Source organism: Emys orbicularis, chromosome 1, assembly GCF_028017835.1.
Source record: "Emys orbicularis isolate rEmyOrb1 chromosome 1, rEmyOrb1.hap1, whole genome shotgun sequence".
NCBI lineage: Eukaryota > Metazoa > Chordata > Testudines > Emydidae > Emys > Emys orbicularis.
Window position 1 is genome coordinate 330,563,364 of NC_088683.1, and position 25,711 is coordinate 330,589,074.

General features: G+C 40.3%; 1 protein-coding gene across 1 annotated transcript in view; it reads right to left on the minus strand.

The window, feature by feature from the left end:
* RNF17 (ring finger protein 17) overlaps positions 1-25,711 on the minus strand; it is a 221,854-nt gene that overhangs the window by 71,128 nt on the left and 125,015 nt on the right. Inside the window, exons 24-29 of the mRNA XM_065420884.1 lie at positions 21,288-21,515; positions 19,330-19,480; positions 14,621-14,739; positions 13,718-13,808; positions 6,736-6,851; positions 1,599-1,906 (exon numbers count right to left, since the gene is read on the minus strand). Coding sequence (XP_065276956.1) covers positions 1,599-1,906; positions 6,736-6,851; positions 13,718-13,808; positions 14,621-14,739; positions 19,330-19,480; positions 21,288-21,515 — 1,013 coding nt within the window. The remainder of the gene's footprint in view (positions 1-1,598; positions 1,907-6,735; positions 6,852-13,717; positions 13,809-14,620; positions 14,740-19,329; positions 19,481-21,287; positions 21,516-25,711) is intronic.

A 25,711-nucleotide genomic window follows, 5' to 3' on the forward strand; every position in this document is an offset into this window, starting at 1 on the left:
ATTTCATACTTAGTTATACAAATTCTTAAAAGAAGAAAAAATTGCTATTAAATGTAAATAGGATTTACATTTTATCAGGATAAAACATGAAGTCTGGGTTGCAAAACCACATCCCTGAGGAAGTTACTGCTATTATTGAGAATATAAGGATAAATAGTCCAGGATTCTATCATGTTGGAAAGAAATCTAGGACTGCTTCCTTGTTTAACTGATTCCCAAACAGAGCTTAGAGTTCTCAATGACAAGGAAGTCAATACAGTAAACGTGCGGAGCTTCCTAACATACAGAAGAACTCTAGATGAACTAAAGAGGTATACAGGGGAGTCACATCTTACGCGGGGGTTAGGTTCTAAAGTCAGCGCATAAGGCGAAAATCGCGTATAGTCAAACGCTCATTGAGTGGAATGGCGGGCGGAATCGCCCGCACTACAGGTACAGTATTTAAATTGTTATTTTTCTCTTTTTTTTGTTTTGCCGAGCGCATATAGTTAAAATCACGTAAGTTAAATGCGCCTATGATGCAACTCCACTGTAGTTTCCAAAAGCATTCAGAGTAAATTTTAGGCATGTAAGGCAGCAGTTGAAGAGAGAATATTACAGAAGCAACAACTAATTCTGTAACTGTATCTCTGAAATGAAGTATCTGAAAATAAGGCTTTGTGACTGCATATCACTGCAAACAAAACAAGGGGGAAGCTGATAAAATTCAAATGTGAGACAGCAGCAATGAACAACAAGAGAAAAAGAGTTCCAGAGGAAGTAGCAATGACATTTTAGAGACTTACTTGACACTAACAGGTTTCCCAAAAAGTCCCTGAATTGTTTTACATACAAGTCATATCAACTATTGCAAGAGAAACACAGAATCCTCAAATCTGGTCTGGGGGACTATCAATTTTACTTTACTTTATAAAATCTGTATTTCTAATTTTGTAATCTGCAAACATGATCTTTAATAACGGAACAAAAAATCTTTATTAAGACTACAAAGTGGTTAATTTTTTTGTAGCAGACAAAGCGTAGGATTTCTAATAAGCAATCGACTAGTATTAATTAGAAATACGAAAGATACTGAGTCAATTAGGCTGGAATTGTCAAATGCACCTTAAAGAATTAAGCACCTAACGCCTACTGAAAGTCATTGACATTTGGGCATATAACTACTTAAGGCTGGGATTTGCAAAGAGGCCTAAAACTTTAAGTTTCACCTGATATTCAAGATGCAGTGTTACAAAGTTAATTTTTTTCCCCAAATGCAGCATGACAGCTACTACTCTATGTCTGTCCAATAGCACATATAAAGCACTCAAAAACTACTGTGAAGAGGGCAGTAAAAATCAGAAATAGAAATGTGTCTTTGGTAGAAGGTGTCATCTTCAGGGTTGTTGTTGTTGTGTGTGTGTGTGATTTGTTTTTAAAGCCACAAGGACTTTTAACTTACAGATTACTTTTGCACAGATAACACATGGTCAAAAGGAACTTGTCACATCCAAAGAATGGCACGTTCAATGACCATGTATGCGCTAATACTGCCCTCCTAGCTCAGCATTAGCAACTGAACCATAAAAACATGTATTTACTGCAATTCAAAATCTTACCTAATGATTTGGGCACCATATAAATAGTTCCATCATCTCCAATACAGTTTATTATAGCCTGTAATTCTTTCATGTCAGGTATAATTGGAGGTTTATATGCTCCATCCATTCTTGACTTAAGCACTAGTTTCTTTGACTCATGTTCTTTAGGTTCATTAACAGAAAGAGTAACTTCTTTCTCTGGCACTAAACACTTTGGTGTACATTCAGTTTCTAGAATCAGCTCATTTAAGCATGGACTCTCTTGCTTCAAAGCAACTTCAAGAGGTTTCTCAGGATCTGCATCACTTATATCAATTTCATGAGTTCTATCAGATACAACACAAAAGATATCAAAAGATGAAAACTCTGAAGCATGAAAGAGTAAAATAATCTAAAGAAAAAGAAAAATGATCGAAGTTTGAAATTATAACTATTCATTTTAACAAAACAGGTATCAAAATATACTTACTCCATCAGCATAAGTAACTGCAATGCACATTAGACTGTGATGCTGATAATATGTTCTATCACATGTAAATTTAAAATGTTAATTGTCTATAAGGTTTTCAGAAGAGAATGTAAGTTTTCTACTCCTGGGGGGATTCTGCACCAAAATAAATAAATAAATAAAAAATAATCTATGCATAATATTTTAAAATTCTGCATATTTTATTTGTCAAAATAACACAATATAATCACACCAGTTTCAATTATTTTGGTAATTTATTTCAAAAATACCTGTCCACAAGTATGGCTGTAACAATACAGACAATGAAAAAGATTCAGGAAATGTTTTTTGACAAATAAAGTCCTTACTAGGCATATTAATACAGAACTCTGAGCAGGGTGGATAAAAATCAATGATTTAAAAAAAATAAAATAAAAATCGATTTTTAATTTAAATCGGATTTTTTTATTTAAATCAGGTGTTTTTAATTAAGATACATTATAGCTCAAAGATATCTCATCATGGAATAGGGATTATAAATTCTAATCCTATAGTATGAGACAATATATTCATGCAATGTTTAAGAAAAGTTTTGTAAACGAGTTCCAATAGTTCATGGATTAGGGACCCAATCTTATGGGGTTCCAGGGGATTCTGTATAAATTATTTAGGTTAATCTTTCTATCTACCCAATGAGACTCAGTGCTCAGTCTAGAAGATACCATCAGAGATGCTTAGTTTTGCAGTTCTCAAACTGTGGATTTGCATCTCCAGAGATAACATGCTTGTTAACAGCAAAAATGTTGATGGATGGGAGAAATAACAGACCTCAACCCTATTCTCCCTCTGCAAATTTGTGTACACAGAGTCAATCCCTTTCCCTTACCTCTCTCTAAAAGTGCAAAGTTTCAAAAAGTTCAATCAATAGAAGATTGTTGGGGGTGGAATAGATCTGGACAATGGGAAGAAGTCTTGAGATAAATGTGAGAAGGGTGGGACAGGCAGTAAAAACAAAAGTGAAACTGTTTGAGCAGCATATTCCACAAGTCTTGAGGTCTTTCTGAGTGTAGCCTTCATTGATTTCAGATCTCCCATACCATTCTCTCACTAGAAGAGAAAACCTATAATGGCAGCAGGCTGTAAAAGAGACCCAGTTTGGAAATATTTTAATAAAGTTCCTCTACCTGTGGGTAAAACAGGCATGCGTGCAAAATGCAAACAGTGCAACAAAGAAATGCTAGTGTTCCTTCTCAGGAGAAAGCTGTGTTGAAGATGATGAAAGGAACGTGTCTGAACATGCAGGATCTTCAGGTTGGTAAACTTTTTTATTTCACACTTCTTTCTTAAGGACTGCCTGTCTTTCTTCTGGACTATTCTTGAATTCTCATGTTTGAGCAAAAAAGATAGTTGTTACTCTATGGTACTATCATTTTAGATGCAGTTGTGATAAAACACATAGCTGAATAGACAAATCTTCCTTTTACAGTTTCACCTTTAAAGTACTGTCAGTGAATACATTGAGTAATACTAAATGAGCAGTATGGTGGTAATAATTAAATAACTGCATTGACTTATTTTGTTTAGGAGAATCCATCCTCAACATACAGGATTCTGAAGACTATCCACCTTCAAGATCACCATAATTTTCTATAGTTTCAGAGTTATCTGCCAATGACAGTGTTTCAGTCACATCATGTATGTCACAGAGCCACAGTATATCACCTGTAGCAAAAAGAAAAAAAAAATCCATCATCCAGAAACAACCGTAGATACGTTTGTGGTAAGAACCAGCAGATTATAAAAAGAGGTAACTGATGAAAAAATTGCCTGGTTTGTTTATGCAACCACTCTCCTTTCCGTATGATTGAGAACCCACACTTCATTAACATGGTTCAGTCATTAAGACCAGGATACAGTCCACCCAACTGAGCTGATGTCACAGGTAAATTGCTGGATAAAGTGTATGAAAGAGAAATTGAGCAGAGTGCAAAAGATCTAGAGGGTGAAATCGTTAACCCGAGTATTGATGGGTGGAGCAATGTCCACAATGATCTTGTTGTATGTGCTTGTGTGACAACAGAAGAAGGGAATGTCTTCCTTACAGAAACATTTGATACATCAGGAAATGCACACAGAGCAGAATACTTACAAGAAGTAGCAGCAAAAAATAACAAACTGAAAAAAAATTCAAATGTCTAGTACGCAGCTTGGTCACAGACAATACTGCAAATGTATCCAAGATGAGAAGAAATTTAGAAGAGAGTCCCAAGCTAATAACATACAGTTGCACTGCTCATTTGATGAACCTCCTAGCCAAAGACTTCAGTGGTTCCAGAAATAAAGGCTAATGTTGTTGAAATTGCAAAATACTTCTGTAACAACCACTTTGTAGCAGCTGCTCTGAAAAAAGTGGGAGGAACCAAGATGTGCGATGGAACTCAGTAGTGGACTGTTTTGATCACTATAGCAAGAACTGGCCTAATCTGATTAACAATATTGTGAAAAAATAGATGGCACTGTCACAGCCAAAGTTCTCAACATTGGGCTTAAGTGAAATGTTGAACACGTGCTGAGTACCCTGAAGCCTATTTCTGTAGCCTTGAACAAAATGCAGGGAAATAGTTGTTTTACTGCTGACGCTGTTGAAATCTGGAAGGAACTGAGTGAGATCTTAAAAGAGAAATATGCAATGACAGAGTTAAATTACAAGCATTAAAAAAACGAATGGGACAAGCACTATCTCCAGCTCATTTTCTTGCAAATATTCTCAATACTCAGTACCAGGGTCAAACCTTAACTGCTGCTGAAGAGGAGATGGCTATGACATGGACATCCAGCAATCATCACTCCATAATGCCAACTATAATAAACTTCAGAGCTAAGGGTGAACCATTCAAGAAATATATGTTTGCTGCTGATGTTTTAAAGAAAGTCACACCAGTGAACTGGTGGAAGTCACTTAAGCACTTGGATTCACAGACTGTTGAAGTGATCTCACTTTTAACAGCAGTAGCTTCTTCTGCCAGTGTAGAAAGAATATTTTCTTCCTTTGGACTAATTCATTCCAAATTGAGAAATCGTTTGGGACCTGAAAAAGCAGGAAAGCTTGTTTTTCTTTTCCAGATTATGAACAAACAGGAAAATGAAGGTGAAGACGACTGAGTTAGCTGCAGAACCCAATATTCGAAGTTTCTCATGTTGACCTGGCTGACACAATCAATTTTTTTTTTAATATTTCATTTAACTATTTTTGTTAAAATTGTTTTTAACTAAAACAAACCTGATTTTAAAAAACTTGAATGTTTAACTAAATTCAAAAAATCATGCGCTTGTTTTGTTAAAATAGTATATGTTTGCTGTTGAATACACAATGTTGTTGTTTTAGTTAAATAAAACAATTTAAATGTCTGTCTGGTGAGGTTCTCCTCCTAATAGAGCATGGCAAGAAAATCCTCCGAATATTAATGATTGACCTGTTGAACTGGAGATAGTTCACCTCCCAATGACTTCATAAATATCTGCTTCAATTACCTTTTGTAAATGAAGTAACCAATCATTCATTTTCTGATATAGCTGTAAAACTAATCTGAAAAGTTTTCAAAATAAATCACTTTAAAAACGTAGTGTGTACCTTCTAAAAATGAAACCTACATCTATCTCTGAGTTGTGAAGAATATGTATTAAGGTTATAACAACCAACAAGAATTCACTTTTATGTAGAAATCCATGATTAAATAGAGTCTTCCTGACTAGTTATTTAAATCAAATCCACCCTGACTGAGTAATAATTCATTTCAACTACAATACAGAACCGTATTTTCCACACCACTCAGAAGCAGTGCAAAGGCTTGGGGGAGTGAGGGGTAATGGCGGAACTGAGGGAGAAGGAAGTAATTGCTGGGAAGGAGCCTGGATGTGAACTTGGAGGGTTGTTGGGTGTGGGTGGAGAAGTATGGAACAGGCTTTTTTGGAGGGGTGGGGAGGGATTGTTAGGGAGCCTCCCTCATGCAGACCCTGATTGATCCCTAGCCTTTCCCACTCAGTCGCGCACATCTGCGCCTGTCCCCACTCCCTCTAACTCCAAGGGTCTCTGCAGCTTCCTCCTCCATCCCCATGTGACCATGCAGCCCCACTTCACCGTTCCCAGGCTCAACACTGTCATCCCACTAGCTCCTGAGCCCGCCCCAAAGTCTGTCCCCCCGCCCCACAACTAGCCATTCTGAACCCCAGTCTGTGATCCCCCCAGCAGCCCCATGTACCCACCCTTTCCTAACCGGGCTCTGCGGGCAGTGTGCTGTGATGAATTCCTGGGGGAATTCTGCAATACTGGGTACACACAGAATTTCCCCTCCCCCACACAGAAAATATATTTCTGCCCCAGAAGTGATGCAGTTCTGCCTTTTCCCCAAAAGCCGCCGCTGTGGTGCCAGAACAGCCGGCTGCATTCATGCTGCTAGCTGTTCTGGTGCCACAGTGGCCTCTGGTGGGCGAAAGGCAGAATTGCAGCACTTCTTGGGCAGAAATATATTTTCTGAGGAAAAAAATTCTGCGGGACACATGAATTTTGTGCATCTGCAGAATTCCCCCAGGAATAGTTTTTGTTTTACTTACAAAAGTAACACAAATGCCAATCTGTATATGTCAACTTTGGAAGTAACCTAACGGAGAAGATCTGAAATAATGTAATATTAAAAAGAATATCCATACCTTTTGTTTCTGAAAGCCAGACCCTTTTTCATAAGATATTCAGAAATATCAATAAGCTGTCCTGCTTCATCATTGCAAAAAATTTTCACAGGTAGTGGTTCAGATCCATCATTTTCCTGAGAGGCATTTAAAATATGGAGGTTACTTATTGTAACTGGAAGTTGTTTGAGATCTCTTGTCCCTATCCGTATTCCACACGAGGTAACTATGAGCACCAGTGTCTGGAAATTCTTAACAGCAGCATCCGTTGACCCATACATGCTCCGTAGATCTCCTCGTGCTCCCAACTTAGGGTATTAGAGTCAGTGTGGGTCAACGCCTCTCCTCCTTTTACCATCAAAGTTCCTCCTTTTACCACAATCCCACAGGATCTGAAGCAGAGGGGATGGAGAACAGCTAAGAAATATAACTATTTACAAATGTCTTTACAGGTTGTACAAAGAGTTGAAGGAGGACACAATTCTGACTCAGGTTGCGTGGTGGTAAGGAAGAACTGGAGAGGCATCGACCTGCACTGACTCTTATACCCTCTGTTGGGCGCACGAGGACATCTATGGCTCAAGTGCAGACAAATTGACAGTGCTTTGAAGAATTTCCGGATTCAGGTGCATGGCACACATGCATACCCTATGTATGGAATACACATAGGGACCATCGCTGGAAGAAGAATGTTTGTTATGCAACACACATCCAATTAAAACCTTACATTTTCTTAAATACTTCCTTTTTTCAGTTTTAACTCTTTACATGTCATATTAGCAGCCTGGCTAGCCCTTTTGCAGAGGGCACTGCTCCCTATCGCAACCATTCATGACTTCTTCATATCTTGCTCTCTTCAGCTCCTGGCTGTCACAGAGACAGAGACCTGGATCTGTTCTGACACTGCCTCTTGCAGCTGTCATCTCTTAGGGAGGCCACTCTCATGCTCCACCCTGGCTCAGACCAGGATGTGGATGTTAGACTTCCCCTCTCCCATTCCTGCTGCTTCCAATCCCTCCTTTTTCTTCCCTTTCCACCTCTTTCGAGCAGCACTGCATCTGACTAGTTCCCATTAGTCTTCCCCCTCAGATTTTGACTCCTGGCTCTCTCTCCACCCCACCTCCCACACTCATCCTTGGTCATTTCAACTTCCAAATCGACAATCCATCTGAGCCCTTAGCTGCATGTTTTTTTGCCCACACTTCATTTGATCTGCAGCCCTGATTCAACTCACTGACTCATGAAAACAGCCATTCACTTGACTTGGTCTTCACCAATCACTGCTTTTTCTCTCTCTGAGCCTTCTGTTGCTGAGTTCCCTCTCCCTGATCATCACTTGGTCTCTATCAGCACACCCATCAGCCCCCCGCCCCATACACCCTGTCACTAGGCCTTTTGATGATCCAGCACTGATGACTTCTTGTCTGCCCTGAGCCCTCTCTTTCCTTTCTTCCCTGAATATAGTTGCTGATTCCCTCCATTGCTCATGATAGCGTACTGCTGACTCATTAGCTTCCTCCCATCCTGGCTAACCCCCAGCCCAGTACACTACTCCTGTTCTCATGCTGTAGAGCATCTCTGGTGGAAATCCTAAGACCTTGCTGACTTCTTCAGTTACATATTTGTTCTCTCCTTTTTCAGTTCTGCTGTCTTTCTAGCTAAACAATTCTACTTCTCCAATTTAATTGATTCCCACGTCCACAATCCCAGACACCTTTTTACTACCTTTGACTCATCCTCAACCTTCTCTCCCTCCAGTTCTCTGTCTGCACAGGATCACACCAATTTTTTCTAAGAGAAAAATGACAGAATACACTGTGACCTTCCCCCTTCTCAACCCTCTCCTTCTCCTCAGTGAGACACAAATTAATCTTCAGCTTTCTTCCTTTAACCCCTCTACTTGCTCCAGTGACCCCATCCCATCTCCTGATCTCCCTCATGCTCATTCTCATCCCCATCCCTTACACTCTTCTCCTTACCCTCTCACTCTCCTCCAGCTCTTTTCCCTCACAGTACAAACATATTTTAGTCTCTCCCATCTTAAAAAAAAATCCTTGACCCCACCTACCTCTCCAACTACTACCCCATCTACCTTTCATCCCTAAGCTCATTGAATGTGCTGTTTATAATTGTTGTCTGGAGTTCCTCTTTTCTGATTCCACCCTTTTCTGAAGAACACCTCAACTGCCCAACACTGTGGCCTTTAATTTCAAAAGGGGGAACTATACAAAAATGAGGGGGTTAGTTAGACAAAAGTTAAAAGGTTCAGTGACTAAAGTGAAATCCCTGCAAGTTGCGTGGGCCCTTTTTAAAGACACCATAATAGAGGCTCAACTTCAATGTATACCCCAAATTAAGAAAAACAGTAAAAGAACTAAAAAAGAGCCACCGTGGCTTAACAACCATGTAAAAGAAGCAGTGAGAGATAAAAAGACTTCCTTTAAAAAGTGGAAGTCAAATCCTAGTGAGGCAAATAGAAAGGAGCACAAACACTGCCAACTTAAGTGCAAGAGTGTAATAAGAAAAGCCAAAGAGGAGTTTGAAGAACGGCTAGCCAAAAACTCCAAAGGTAATAACAAAATGTTTTTTAAGTACATCAGAAGCAGGAAGCCTGCTAAACAACCAGTGGGGCCCCTTGACGATGAAAATACAAAAGGAGCGCTTAAAGATGATAAAGTCATTGCGGAGAAACTAAATGGATTCTTTGCTTCAGTCTTCACGGCTGAGGATGTTAGGGAGATTCCCAAACCTGAGCTGGCTTTTGTAGGTGACAAATCTGAGGAACTGTCACAGATTGAAGTATCACTAGAGGAGGTTTTGGAATTAATTGATAAACTCAACATTAACAAGTCACCGGGACCAGATGGCATTCACCCAAGAGTTCTGAAAGAACTCAAATGTGAAGTTGCGGAACTATTAACTAAGGTTTGTAACCTGTCCTTTAAATCGGCTTCGGTACCCAATGACTGGAAGTTAGCTAATGTAACGCCAATATTTAAAAAGGGCTCTAGGGGTGATCCCGGCAATTACAGACCGGTAAGTCTAACGTCGGTACCGGGCAAATTAGTTGAAACAATAGTAAAGAACAAAATTGTCAGACACATAGAAAAACATAAACTCTTGAGCAATAGTCAACATGGTTTCTGTAAAGGGAAATCGTGTCTTACTAATCTATTAGAGTTCTTTGAAAGGGTCAACAAACATGTGGACAAGGGGGATCCGGTGGACATAGTGTACTTAGATTTCCAGAAAGCCTTTGACAAGGTCCCTCACCAAAGGCTCTTACGTAAATTAAGCTGTCATGGGATAAAAGGGAAGGTCCTTTCATGAATTGAGAACTGGTTAAAGGACAGGGAACAAAGGGTAGGAATTAATGGTAAATTCTCAGAATGGAGAGGGGTAACTAGTGGTGTTCCCCAAGGGTCAGTCCTAGGACCTATCCTATTCAATTTATTCATAAATGATCTGGAGAAAGGGGTAAACAGTGAGGTGGCAAAGTTTGCAGATGATACTAAACTACTCAAGATAGTTAAGACCAAAGCAGATTGTGAAGAACTTCAAAAAGATCTCACAAAACTAAGTGATTGGGCAACAAAATGGCAAATGAAATTTAATGTGGATAAATGTAAAGTAATGCACATTGGAAAAAATAACCCCAACTATACATACAACATGATGGGGGCTAATTTAGCTACAACGAGTCAGGAAAAAGATCTTGGCGTCATCGTGGATAGTTCTCTAAAGATGTCCACGCAGTGTGCAGAGGCGGTCAAAAAAGCAAACAGGATGTTAGGAATCATTAAAAAGGGGATAGAGAATAAGACTGAGAATATATTATTGCCCTTATATAAATCCATGGTTCGCCCACATCTCGAATACTGTGTACAGATGTGGTCTCCTCACCTCAAAAAAGATATTCTAGCACTAGAAAAGGTTCAGAAAAGAGCAACTAAAATGATTAAGGGTTTAGAGAGGGTCCCATATGAGGAAAGATTAAAGAGGCTAGGACTCTTCAGTTTGGAAAAGAGAAGACTAAGGGGGGACATGATAGAGGTATATAAAATCATGAGTGATGTTGAGAAAGTGGATAAGGAAAAGTTATTTACTTATTCCCATAATACAAGAACTAGGGGTCACCAAAAGAAATTAATAGGCAGCAGGTTTAAAACAAATAAAAGGAAGTTCTTCTTCACGCAGCGCACAGTCAACTTGTGGAACTCCTTACCTGAGGAGGTTGTGAAGGCTAGGACTATAACAATGTTTAAAAGGGGACTGGATAAATTCATGGTGGCTAAGTCCATAAATGGCTATTAGCCAGGATGGGTAAGAATGGTGTCCCTAGCCTCTGTTCGTCAGAGGATGGAGATGGATGGCAGGAGAGAGATCACTTGATCATTGCCTGTTAGGTTCACTCCCTCTGGGGCACCTGGCATTGGCCACTGTCGGTAGACAGATACTGGGCTAGATGGACCTTTGGTCTGACCCAGTACGGCCTTTCTTATGTTCTTATGTTCTTACCCTAGACCCTTTCCAATTCAGCTTCTGCTTCTTGTACTCAACTGAAACTGATTTTACAATCTCTAATGACCTCTTCTTAGCAAAATCTCAGAAGCAGTATTCCATCCTCATTCTCCATGACTGGTCAGCTGCTTTCACCACAGTTGACCAGGCACCTCTTCTTGAAATCTTTTCCTCCCTTGGCTTCCATGACTGTCCTCTCCTGGCTTTCCTATTACCTCTTTAATCATTCCTTCAGCCTGGCCTTTGGAAGATCCTCCTCATCCCTCTACCATTAAACTTTCTGTGGTTGTTCCACAGGGCTCTATACTTGGTCCCTTTCTCTTTTTCCTCTACACATTATGTCTTAATAAATTGGTTTGCAAGGGAAAATACCATCTCTACATTGACAGCTCACAGCTCTACCTCTCTATTTCAAACCTGTCTCCTTGGCCTGTCTCTGACATCTCAAGCTCAACATGACTAAAAACAGAGCTCTTAATCTTTTTCCTCCCAGCCTCCCTGCTACCTCCTTTCTTGATCACTGCTTGTCACTCAGGTAACCAACCTAGGTGTCATCTTCAAGTTGGACCTCACCATAGGTCCTCATATCCAGGCTATGTATCTAACTCTTGCAGGTTCTTTCTGAATAACATCTCTTAGAAATGGACTTTCCTATCCACCCACACAGCTAAAATTCTTGTTCGGGCTCTTAGATTCTTGTGTGTCTTGATTATTGCAATATCCTTTTCTCTGGGCTTGACAAATGCAAACTTGCCCCACTCATATCCATTCAAAACGATGCTACAAAGATCATTTTCTTAGCCTTTTGCTTTGACTATGTCACCCTCCTCTTTGCATCTGTCCACTGGCTCCTCTTTCTCAATCTTATCACATAAGCTTCTTGTCTTCACTTCCAAGGCCCTTCATGACCTATCCACACTCTACCCATCATCTCTCATTCAGTAAACAAAGATCAACTCCCAACTCCAATTAGCTCATGATGCCAGTTACCAATGTCCACTTGTTACATTTTCAAACAAGCACTTTTGTGCTTTTTCCCATGCTGCTCCTGACTCTTGGGAGGAACTCCCCATGAACATCCACAAAGCCACCTCATTGCTTTCCTTCAAATCACTCTCAAACTCTTTTGCTGAGATACGTACAAAATATTTGACAACTGTTAGGTTGCTGGTGTGCCGAGACTACTGTCTATCATTCTTCCCAATATTATCTCATTGTTTCCTTGTACTCTCCCATCTGTCTGTACCCATCTGCTGTCTCTCATCTCAGACTTAGATTATAAACTCTTTTGTTCTGCTTATACAGTGCTTAGAACTATGGGATCCAGGGCTCCAAGGCACTACAGTAATACAAATACTGCTATTCCTAATAATAGCAAACAAAATATATTCTTGGCCTCTATTGCTACCTGGGCTTTCCAAAGCAGTCAATGATCCTACAACATGATCTTCAAGTTGCAAACCTGAGTCAAGTAAACTCACTCAGAGGGCTGATAAAATGTTTACTGTCTAATCTGGTTGCTTCTGCAACCTACAAGTATAATCTTTGTTTTAATCTGATAAATGACTATACAACCTAGTGCTCTTCAACAGCCTCTCTCTTAGGTCAGACACTGGGAAAGCTGATCAACAGCTATGTTGACAACTGTATTTCATTCACATTCTAAACGCACTATAGCCCACCTCACTAGCTCTGCATTAAACTTGTATATATGACGGGCAAGGAGGGGTTACAGAGTAGAACCCTGCCTTTCTCTATAGCAAAGATTACTTGGATAGACTATCAGATACCCATTACTACTCTCTGGTTTCTCTCAGAAGAATGGAACTACTCAAGGGAAACCCTATCATGCCTGGGTCTGCAGATGTATCAGTGATCTCAAAGGCTTAAACAAAAAGTAATCCAAAATATTTGCATTACATCCACTGCTAGTAAGGGTCAAGCACCAACATAATATCCATGCCATATTCAGGTCTAAAACCTGCTGCCAAGTGTAAAAGAAATCTCAAACTCAAATATTGCCACAGTGTCCTTGCTACAATTTGATAACAGTCTTTACTAAAATGGGATAGGGCCATAACTGTTGAGATTGTCAGCTTCAAGAAAATGTTATGCCATTGCTGAGGAGCTAATACAGCCTTAAGATAACTGAATATTTTGTATTCCCAGATATATGTATTAACGATCAATAGCAGACCAAACATATCCCAGTTTGACTAAACGATCTAGAAAGGACATAGGTTCAAACTTCAAGGTATGTCCTGAAATAGCAGCTTTAGTGAGCAACAATGAACAAAACTCAAGTAGAAATGACAGCACATTTGTCTCCACCAGGTATGTTTCTGCAATCACAGACTGATAATCTGTACAAATTTTAACTAGCATGTTTGATTAATGAAAATGTGATATGTTTAAGTAACTAAAAAGGGGCAAACAAGCCCAGGCAGGAATGTTATGTATATTTCTTATTTTGATTAAAGACCTGTATGATGATGTTTGCTATAGCTCCAGTGAGGTAATAGGAGATACAATCACAAGCTGTTGCTGTCCACTGCTTGCTCCCACCAGCTGGTCTAAAATGGAACAAATGAAATTCTGTTTTAGTAAAATAGAGAATATGATTTTAATAAAGGTCGTCAAGGTTTGCATATAAAAAAAACTACCCACCAGCAAGACTGAAAACCTATCAAACCTCCCTTTCTAAGAAAAAAAATTATCCCACACAGTCAACTAAAAAGGAAGAGAAACAATAGTACCAGCTGCTCCAGGATCAAAAAGCATTGTTAGATTTTAAAGAGGAACACTAAAGTAGATTAAGATGGTCTCAAAAATAGAGAGATTTTGCAATATTTTATTAGGAAATGCACCTCAGAAATCTGTTAGAGACAGCTATATTAATGCAAGATTAGATTTTTCCTCATTATTACAGGACACATTAGTTGAAATGTGTCCGGTGGTTCCCCTCTCTCTCCAGAGGTGGCATAGCTTACTCACTTGGGTAATGGGTGTTTGGCCTTCTCTCCCAATTCCTACAGCCTACAAGAGAAAAGAATCCTTCTGTCCCCCATCAACAGACCAGGAAAGGAAAGCCAAATTCCTCCCCTCATATTTCCAAAAGATCCAGTTACTAAGTTGCCTAGGAAGACCAAACTTTAAGTACAGATAAGAAGCAAGCCAGGGGAGCCAAGAAAACAAAGCATCTGTTCCCCCTGCCCTGTCCTGCAGCATGTCCAAAACTTAGTCCAAATCAAAGAACCTTTCCATCCACATCACAGTTTATGCTTTACTTGTATATGATCGGACATTAAAAAATACTTCATTAAAAAATTACAATGGCCCTCCCACTATCTTACAGCGTTATTCCAATATACAAGGAATAAATTACCTTATATCTACCAGGGAGCACTCCAGTGCTAGTGTCCTAATTGGCTTCAGCTTTTCATCAAGTTTTCTTAAACAAATGATGTTCACTATTTCTTTAGTACCAAAATCATACAACACTACCTGTGAAAGATAAAAGATCTGAAAAAAGTTCTGAAAAAAAAAGATGAAATTCTCAACATAAACAGGATATATCCTCTTCTAAAACAAATGACATACAATGTATACAATAAAAATATGTAAATAAACTACAAAGGAGTTTAAATACGTAAGTGAACAAAAATCAGAAAGGAAATCCAGACAATGGTTTTAAGAGAATATGAAGTATTTTCAAATATGAGGATAGGATGTATATGTAAGCTAAGAGGTCTGCTGGTCAAGAACTATTTTGTTTAAAATATTTTTAATTCCATCACATGTAATTTACTCTACACTAGATTTGTGCTTCCCCAAATGTCCATTTTCTGAAGATGCTGTAAGTCTCTACATTCATCAGTCAATCATAAATGCCAGACTCCTATCTTAAAGGAGAGTTCCCATCTGCTCAGGTTTTACTGGAGATCTGACTGGCCTGATCCTCAAGTTTTTAAGGATAGCTCTGTTTCCCTCCATCCCCACTGAAAAGGCTGGCCTGGGCCACTGAATGCAGCAACTCCTGTATTGCAGGTCTGTTATACTATCACGAGAATCAGTGATCTGAGTAGGAGTACTTGTGGCACCTTAGAGACTAACAAATTTATTAGAGCATAAATTTGTTAGTCTCTAAGGTGCCACAAGTACTCCTGTTCTTTTTGCGGATACAGACTAACACGGCTGCTACTCTGAAAAGTGACCTGAGTGTCAATGATCAATACTCATCTTTCACTGCCTTATCTTAGCTCTTGTGTACAATTAAGTTTTGCTGGTTTAACTATGCTGGTATAGTTAAAGTGCCTAGTTCCCTACCCCAGTGCAGATGCAATTATACTGGTATTAATTATTTCAGTTTGGGAAGTGCCTATCAGCCTCCTTTACACCAGAGTAACTGTGTCTACACTAAGGCTTTTACCAGGAAAGCTATGTTAGAAAAAAATTACACCCCCCCAATAACTCAGCATAGACCAGCCCTTAAAGAGATACGAGTGTGATGAAACAAGCACCAACACAGAATCATAGAAGATTAGGGTTGGAAGAGACCTCAGGAGGTCATCTAGTCCAACACCCTGCTTAAAGCAGGACCAACACCAACTACAGTGGTAAAGGAGGTCTTTGTCACAGACACCATTTCTTAAATTTTTATGAGTAGGGGTAAGAAACAAGAGAAGCATGCAGAGCCCTATTTCAGCTTCCAATCAGCAAGCAATAGGGGTGTAGTCAGAAAAATAAGAAATGGCTTGATGGAATTTAAGAGAAGCCAGGAGCGAGGTATCTGCATGACCACAAAAACTACCCTACTTTACAGATGATACTAAGTAGCTCTATATTGCAAAATAACTCACCTTCCTTTCTTCATATTCACTGCATGGGTGATTCCTATTAATCGCGCGATAAAAAAAATTAATTGCGCAATTAATCGCACTGTTGAACAATAGAATACCATTTATTTAAATATTTTTGGATGTTTTTTACATTTTCAAATATATTGATTTCAGTTACAAACAATACAAAGTGTACAGTACTCACTTTATATTTATTTTTGATTACAAATATTAGCACTGTAAAAAAAAAACAGTATTTTTCAGTTCACCTAATACAAGCACTGTAGTGCAATTGCTTTATCATGAAAGTTGAACTTACAAATGTAGAATTATGTCCAAAAAAAAATGCATTAAAAAATAAAACAATGTAAAATTTTAGAGCATGCAATTCCACTTAGTCCTACTTCTTTTTAAGCCAATCACTCAGACAAACAAGTTTGTTTACATTTGCAGGAGATAATACTGCCTGGTCCTTGTTTACAATCTCACCTGACAGTGAGAACAAGCATTCAATTGGCACTGTTGTAGCCGGAATCACAAGATTAATTTATGTGCCAGATGCACTAAAGATTCATATGTCCCTTCATGCTTCAACCACCATTCCAGGGGACATGCAACCATAGAATCATAGAAGATTAGGGTTAGAAAAGACCTCAGGAGGTCATCTAGTCCAACCTCCTGCTCAAAGCAGGACCAACACTAACTAAATCATCCGAGCCAGGGCTTTGTCAAGCCAGGCCTTAAAAACCTCTAAGGATGGAGATTCCACCACCTCCCTAAGTAACCCATTCTAGTGCTTCACCACCCTCGTAGTGAAATAGTTTTTCCTTATATCCAACCTAGACTTCCCCCACTGCAACTTGAGACCATTGCTTCTTGTTCTGTCATCTGCCACCAATGAGAACAGCCTAGCTCCACCCTCTTTGGAACCCCCCTTCAGGTAGTTGAAGGTTGCTATCAAATCCCCCCTCACTCTTCTCTTCTAGAGACTAAACAAGCAAGTTCCTCAGCCTCTCCTCATAAGTCATGTGCCCCAGCCCAATCATTTTCATTGCCCTCCGCTGGACTCTCTCCAATTTGTGCACATCCTTTCTGTAGTGGGGGGCCCGAAACTGGACGCAATACTCCAGATGGGGCCTCACCAGTGCCGAATAGAGGGGAATAATCACTTCCCTTGATCTGCTGGCAAGGCTCCTACTAATGCAGCCCAATATGCCGTTAGCCTTCTTAGCAACAAGGGCACACTGATGACTCATATCCAGCTTCTCATCCACTGTAATCCCCAGGTCCTTTTCTGCAGAACTGCTGCCTAGCCACTCGGTCCCTAATGTGTAGCAGTGCATGGGATTCTTCCGTCTTAAGTGCAGGACTCTGCACTTGTCCTTGCTGAACCTCATCAGATTGCTTTTGACCCAATCCTCCAATTTGTCTAGGTCACTCTGGACCCTATCCCTACCCTCCAGCGTATCTACCTCTCCCCCCGACTTAGTGTCATCCGCGAACTTGCTGAGGGTGCAATCTATCCCCTCATCCAGAACATTAATAAAGATGTTGAACAAAACCGGCCCCAAGACCGACCCCTGGGGCACTCCGCTTGATACCTGCTGCCAACTAGACATTGATCCGTTGATCACTACCCGTTGAGCCAGACAATCTGACCAGCTTTCTATCCACCTTATAGTCCATTCATCCAATCTATACTTTTTTAACTTGCTAGCAAGAATACTGTGGAGGACCGTATCAAAAGCTTTGCTAAAGTCAAGATATATCATGTCCACTTCTTTCCCCATATCCACAGAGCCAGTTATCTTATCATAGAAGGCAATCAGGTTGGTCAGGCATGACTTGCCCTTGGTGTATCCATGTTGACTGTTCCTGATCACCTTCCTCTCCTCCAAGTGCTTTAAAATGGTTTCCTTGAGGACCTGCTCCATGCTGATGATGAGTTCTACTTGATAAGACTCCAAAGCAGTGTGGACCGACGCATGTTCATTTTCATTATCTGAGTCAGATGCCACCAGCACAAGGTTGATTTTCTTTTTTGGTGGTTCGGGTTCTGTAGTTTCTGCAGTGGAGTGTTGCTCTTTTAAGACTTCTGAAAGCATGCTCTACACCTCATCCCACTCAGATTTTGGAAGGCACTTCAGATTCTTAAACCTTGGGTCGAGTGCTGTCTTTAGAAATCTCACATTGAACCCTTCTTTGGGTTTTGTCAAATCTGCAGTGATAAGTGTTCTTAAAATGAACAACATGTGCTGGATCATCATCCGAGACTGCTATAACATGAAATATATGGTAGAACATGGGTAAAACAGAGCAGGGGACATACAATTCTCCCCCAAGAAGTTCAGTCACAAATTTAATTAATGCATTTTTTTTTTACAAGCATCATCAGCATGGAAGCACGTCCTCTGGAATGATGGCCGAAGCACGAAGGGGCATTAGAATGTTTAGCATATCTGGCACATAAATACCTTGCAACGCTGGCTACAAAAGTGCCATGCAAATGCCTGTTCTCACTTTCTAGTGACATTGTAAATAAGAAGAGGGCAGCATTATTTCCTATAGATGTAAACAAACTTGTTTGTCTTAGCGATTGGTTGAACAAGAAGTAGGACTGGGTGGACTTGTAGGCTCTGAAGTTTTACATTGTTTTGGTTTTGAGTGCAGTTATGTAACAAAAAAAAAATCTACATTTGTAAGTTGCACTTTCACGAGAAAGATTGCACTACAGTACTTGTATGAGGTGAACTGAAAAATACTATTTCTTTTGTTTATCATTTTTACAGTGCAAATACTGGTAAATAATACACACTTTGATTTCAATTACAATACAGAATGCAATATACATGAAAATGTCGATAAACATCCATAATATCTAATAAATTTCAATTGGTATTCTATTGTTTAAGAGTACAATTAAAACAGCGATTAATCACAATTTTTTATTTAATCAATCGCATGAGTAAACTGCAATTAATCGAGAGCCCTACTATTAATATAATTGGAATGCAAGTCAGTCCTCAGCCACCTCCCAAACTACCAAACCCACTTTTAAAGTTGTTCTGACTTTGATGAGACTTTAATGTTTGCAATAATGTGTAACATAATTAAAACTGAACTCCTACCAAAAGAATAACGATAAATAAGAAAGTAATGATACAAAATGAGCAAACAATAGAATGTGTCTACAGCTGAAAGGGATAAATTTTAAACTAATTTAATCAAGTCTTATGTTACTTAATGAGATATTTACCTCTACAGTGGTTTCAGAGACAACCCTGTTGATTTTGCCTCTTTGCCATTGGTTCAGATCACATATACGAATAGCACAGTACATATCATTTTCCCACTTCACTTGCTCAAACTTGGAATTTTCATAGATAGCAGCCATCTTTTCCTGTAAACTAACATTAAAAAACCCCATGATATCTAAACCAACTTCTCCCAAGACTAAAGACTTATCCAGTGGTTTGAGGAAGTATTTACCCAGTTACTGCTGAAATACTATGCAATAACATTTCAGTAACTTTGTGGCAGGTACATAGTATTGGAAAAGTAGTAACTATGCTCTAACGTAACTATGTTCTCATAACCATGGAATTCTTTTCAGAAAACTCAGTCCTTTTATGTAGCAGTATTTCTAACCCATTCCTTCTTATACCTTCTTTTAATTTTCAAGAAAGAATAGAGTTTCCCCCCCCCCACACCCTTCCTTTGGTACCATCAAAAACGGATTTGGAGGAAATCCAAGTAGCGTTTATTCAAGAAAAAAGGAAATGGGCAGAAAGAAGCAGAAAAGAGTGATTGGCACAAAATGGCTTACTTCGTAGACAAACTATTTTTTTAGATAGACAGCAAAAATCTTATACAGTGGTCAGGTGGCTATGGCAGGTTGCTACATTAATATTACATAGTTGCTTTGAAGTCTTTACTTGAGGGATGTCTGAATTAGGTGAAATGACTGAGCTTAGCAAAAGATATAACCCAACCCATATACTTCTGTGAAATTCTTGAAAAAACAAAAAAAAAGCCAACATGTATTATAGCACATGGACAATAAATATCACTGGTTGTTACTGATACTACTTTAGTAAGATTATTAATGAAAGAACAAGGGAGGACACTGTCTTTTTTTGACTTAATGTTAAATTTCTCCAAACCCAATCCTTACACTGAAGTCAACTGGAGTCTCAATTTTAAAATGGGGCTAGATCAAGCACTTGTGGTGGGGTGTGCTCCCTGCATTGGTGCTGCTAGAGATGAATTAGGCCAGGTGGACCAATCAGCTAATTATGCTGGAGGCAGCTAATTAGAGAAAAGCTCACCTGTGCAGGACAGTTCTACAAAAGACAGGAAATTGGAAGCAAAGGGGGGTGTACAGAGGGAATCTGGAGTCACTTCCTGGAAAAGGCGGGGGGTGTTTGGGTGGGCTGTATAGATAAGTTGTCTAAAGTTACTCCCTGGGAGAAGGGAGTGAAGAGACTGCAAACCCAGAGGAGTGGGGAGAGCCAGGAGATATGGAAGTAGCTCAGGGAAAGGCAGGAAGGTGCAGGGAACGGACCTTGGCTGTTGTGTGTAGAGTCCCTGAGCTGGAATCCAGAGTAGAGGATGGGCCCGAGTTCCCCTGCCAGCCATTGCGGGTGTGTCACTGTGAGGCAGTGAAGTAGAAGACTGCCTGACACTGCTGGAGAGAAGGAACTTTGATACACTTCCCCCCGATCCCGCAAAGGGGAAACCACAGTAGTGACCTGGTGGGACGGCTGAGTCACAAAGAGGACTGCTGAGGCTCCCAAGAGCTAGAGAGGGGCTGCAGAGGAGAAATTGATGGAGTGTAACCACTGGAAGCGGTGTGACCCTGACTGAGCTAATCCCCGAACCACCAGGAGGCAGCGTCATTCAGTAGTGAGCATAGCAAGCTGTCACAGCACTATAAGATGTTTAACTGCATATGTATTTAGTGAAACATTATATAGTGCAAAACTATTGCTTCCTACACTATGTTTACTGGAGGGTGGGGCGGGGGGAGGTAAAGAAAATGCAGTAACTTTGAAAACCAGAAATTGAGTACTGATCCACTGCAAAATAGTAGCTGATACAGTAATTTGTTTCTTTTTTAATTGATTAAAGTGTATCTTATTCTAAAGACAACTCATAAGGCTTTAAAAATATTAACTGATAAAAATGCTTCTATTTTGCTAGTTCTTAGAATACCTTTTCAGTAACCTTTCTGATGACAGCCATTGTACAAAGATCTTATTTGGGGATACCACATGACTGATTCGCACTTGTAGTTCTTTGTTAGAAAGTGATCGTAAATCCTCGTTCTGTAGAGATTTTATGTTTTTAGAGTTTAAAATATCTAATGTTTCAGTTTCAAAAATTTCTTCTAGAGAAGAATCCCATACTTCATTGTGCTCTGTAGCACTACTTTTGGTGTACCTGTATGAAAATGAAAAAATACAGTTTGAGATTGAGTTCATAGTTCAAGTTTTACTTCCACTCCCAACCCTAATATTAGTTAAATGGTAAGGTGTGCTACTAAAATTTAGGCAACAGAAAAGGCTAAAGTAAAGGTTTCAGAAAACAAAAACAACCCCCCAAAAACAAGCAAGCAAGCAAGCAACTCCAGTGTTTCTGTAGGGTTATAGTAACCCCTTCTGCTAATTTTTCCTTGCTTTCTATTGTTTTCTGTATAAAAGAGTTACTCACCTTGTGCAGTAATGATGTTTCTTCGAGATGTGTCCCTCTATGGGTGCTCCACTGTAGGTGTGTTTGTGTCCCTGACCCTCGATCGGAAATTTTAGATAGTGTCCATTCAGCCCGCACATGTGCTCTCCTTGTCTCATGGCTATCTAGTGCTGAGAAGGTGAACTACTCTCAGTTCCTTCTCTACCGCAGAGCTCGTTCATGAGAACTCCAAAGTAGAAGGGCGGCTCATGGAACACCCATATGGAAACACATCTCAAAGAAGCATCATTACTGCACAAGGTAACACTCTTCTTCGAGTAGTATCCCTGTGAGTGTTCCACTGTAGGTGACTCCCTAGCAGTACTCCTGATGGAGCATTGAGGTTTCGGAGTCAAGTTTATTACTGATGTCAATACTGTGGATCTAAAGAGAGCATTGGAAGCTGAGTCATGAGGAACAGAATAATGTGCTGCGAAAGTATAAGCAGGGCAGCAATTTGGGTATCTGCATATTTCTGCGATGGGGACATTTTAAATAAATGCTACAGAAGTGGAAATGGATCTCTTGGAGTGTTTTCGGACTCCAGATGGAAGTTGCAGATTACGAGAACAAAATCCATTTTGAGAGTCTTTGAGTTGATATTAGCAAAAGCAACGAGGAGTCCTTGTGGCACCTTAGACACTAACAAATTTATTTGGGCATAAGCTTTCATGGGTATCACCCACGAAAGCTTATGCCCATATAAATTTGTTAGTCTCTAAGGTGCCACAAGGACTCCTTGTTGTTTTTGCTGATACAGACCAACACGGCTACCCCTCTGAAACTTTTGAGTTGATATTGCGATCCCTTGGATCTGTCTGCAATTGAAAGGAACAGTTTAGGAGATTTCCTGAAGTACTTTGTTCTGTCCAAATAGAATTATAAAGCTCTCCTGACATCAAATGTACGTAATATTGCTTCTCTGTCACGGTGAGGCTTTGGGAAGAAGGTGTGAAAGTGAATAAGTTGATTCGTATGGAAGGACAAGATTACTTTGGGGAGGAACTCTGGGAATGGTCTCAGTGTGACCTTGTCTTTAAAGAAAATCGTGAAGGGAGAGTGTGCCATTAGTACTGCTATTTCACCAATTCTTCACACCGAAGTGATGGCCACTAGGAGTGTTGTCTTCATTGACAGATACGTAAGTGAGCATGTGGCCATGGGTTCGAAAGTTGGCTTTGTTAAGCCTCAGAGTTAGATTAAGGACCCATGGTTGTGGGGGACATCTGATTTGTGGGTAGAGATTGGTGTGAAAGTAGAGAAAGAACTGACAGGGATTTGAAGGGGATTTCAAATTCAGACAGTCCCCTTATGTGAGCAAGAGTCAGGCTAGCTGTAACCCTAATAACGCGAGATTTGTAGAAGCGAGGATTGTGTGAGGCGAGTGGGAAAGAACCGTATGAGAAGTTGTTGTGACCTTGTGTTAGATAAGTATGGAACGTAGACTATAGTCTAAATTGTGGAGGAAAAGAAGATATCAGGATGACATATTTATAAACAAAATGCAGCTGTCGCCCATTATTGTATATAACAAAAGGTATAAATGCTTGCTGTAATTGTTTACCTGGACAGAGACCTGTTTTGCTCTCTCCCTCCATGCAATTGCTAGAGAAAATAAAGTATCTGACTTGCTGCACCCAACCTGAGAGTGAGAACTCTGTTTTTCTCCGACATTACTCATACCCTTGAGGAATCTCTTTGCTATCGGATGGGTAAATACTGAATAGCCGTCTATTTACTGGTAGAAGGCCATTATGGCCGTAAGGTGTACTTTTAGTGGGCTGAGAGATAGTACTATCTTCTTGAGCTCTAGGATGTAGTCTAGTATTAATGGGAGGGAAGAGGATGCCAGGGTAATTTGTTTCAAATTACACCAGATTTGGAATCTTTCCCACTTTTGTATGTAAGTGTGATGATTTTACTGATTTTCTACTGTGTAACAGCATCACTTTCACCTCCTCAGAGCAGGAGTTTTCTATGCATTAGAACCATCGAGGAATCAAGCCTTGAGTCGGAGAACCTGTAGGGTCAGATGATGGATCTGTCTGGTGTTCTGGGAGAGGAGGTGAGGAAGGGTCTGAAAAGTAATTGGTGGGCACTTTGCTAGCTTTGTTAGGAATGAGTACCACATTTGGTACCTCGGCCATGTGGGAACTGTGAGTATAACTTACTCTCTCTCTTTGAGTAGGATATTCGATATGAGAGGAAACTGAGAAAAGGTGTAGAGGAGCTCTCTGCTCCATTGAAAGAGGAAAATGTCTCCCCCCAATGACTGTCTCCCCAGTCCATCTCTGGAGCAGTACTGGGGGCGTTTCTTGTTCCCATAAGTCGCTCACAAGTCTATTGTTGGGGCTCCTCAGTGAAAGAATATGTTGTGGAGTACTGTCAGGTCCATTTCTCAATTGATATCCTGTGAGAATATTTGGCTGAGACTGTCCACTGTTATATTTTGTGCTCCCGGCAGGTAAGCGGCTGATATGAGATTGTTGTGAATGCACCCATTTCATAATTTTACTGTTTCTGTACATAGGGATGGTGATCTCACATCCCCTTGGCAGTTTATGTAAAACATACACGTTATGTTGTGCCTCATGATTTTTGTAGGTGTCTTTTTGATTAATGTTAGGAAATGTGCACAAGCATTCCTGAGTGCCCTGAGTTCCAGGAGGTTGATATGGAGTGTTGATTCTGTTGGGGGACCATTTGCCCTGAACCTTGTGATTGCCCAGGTGAGGTCCCCAGCCCACTAAAGATGTGTCTGTTGTCAGTATCAATGCTGGGGGTGGCTGCGGAAATGGGAGTCCTGCACAAACATTCTATGGATCTTTCCACCATTGGAGGGAGTCTTTGACTCTGGAGGGCATCAACAGTGATTTGTTTAATCTGTCTCTGTTTGGCGTGTATACCAATCTGAGACATAGTTGGAAGCACCACATACATACTCTCGAGTGAGATACCACAAATGTGCATGCCACCATGTGTCTGAGAAGCTGAAGGCAATTTCCGGCTGATGTTTGGGGGCTGGCCTGAACGGTGTCTATTAAGGTGGTCAGGGTGTTGAATCTGGGTAGTGGGAAGGAAGGCTCTGGCGTGCACTGCACTGAGATAAGCCCCTATAAATTCCAAGTGTTGCACTGGAGTTAAGGTCGATGTCTGGGTATTCAGTTGTCCCAACTGTGTGAATACCTCCATAGTCTTTTGAGTGGGCCATAGGGCATCGTTCAAGGAATGAGCCTTGAGAAGGCAACTGTCCAAATATGGGTAAATCATGATTCCCGATTTCCATAGATGAGCCACCACTACAGATAGAACTTTGGAGAATACTCTGGATGCAGATGAGAGGCTGAATAGAAGCACTCTGTATTGGTAATGATCCGTGCCTAAATGTCTAATGTATGGAGCTGACATCCCTCAGCGGTCTTATGAAGTTTTGGAAAGAAGACAGGCAGAAAAATGTCCTAGTTGTTGAATTGCAACATCACCTTTGGTAGGAAAGCCATATGGGGGCAAAGCTGGACCTTGTCCGTATAAGGGGGTTCTGATGTCAGGGCTTTGATCTCAGAAACCCTTCTGGCTGAGGTGATTGCCACCAGGAAGGCAACCTTCCAAGAGAGAAGCAGTAAGGAACAAGATGCTTGAAGGGAGGCCCTGTGAGCCTCATCAGGACCAGGTTTAAGTCCTAGAGGCGAACTGGGTTGCAAACCTGAGGATAGAGTCTTTCCAAGCCCTTGAGAAACCTGACCATCATCTCGTGGGAGAACACTGATCTGCCCTGCACTGGAGGGCGGAAGGCCAAGATGACTACCAAGTGAACCTTAACAGACAAGATACCAAATCTTCATGTTTTAGGTGGAGCAGATAATCCAAGATAGCCTGCAGAGAGGACTGTGATGGAGAAAGATTCCATT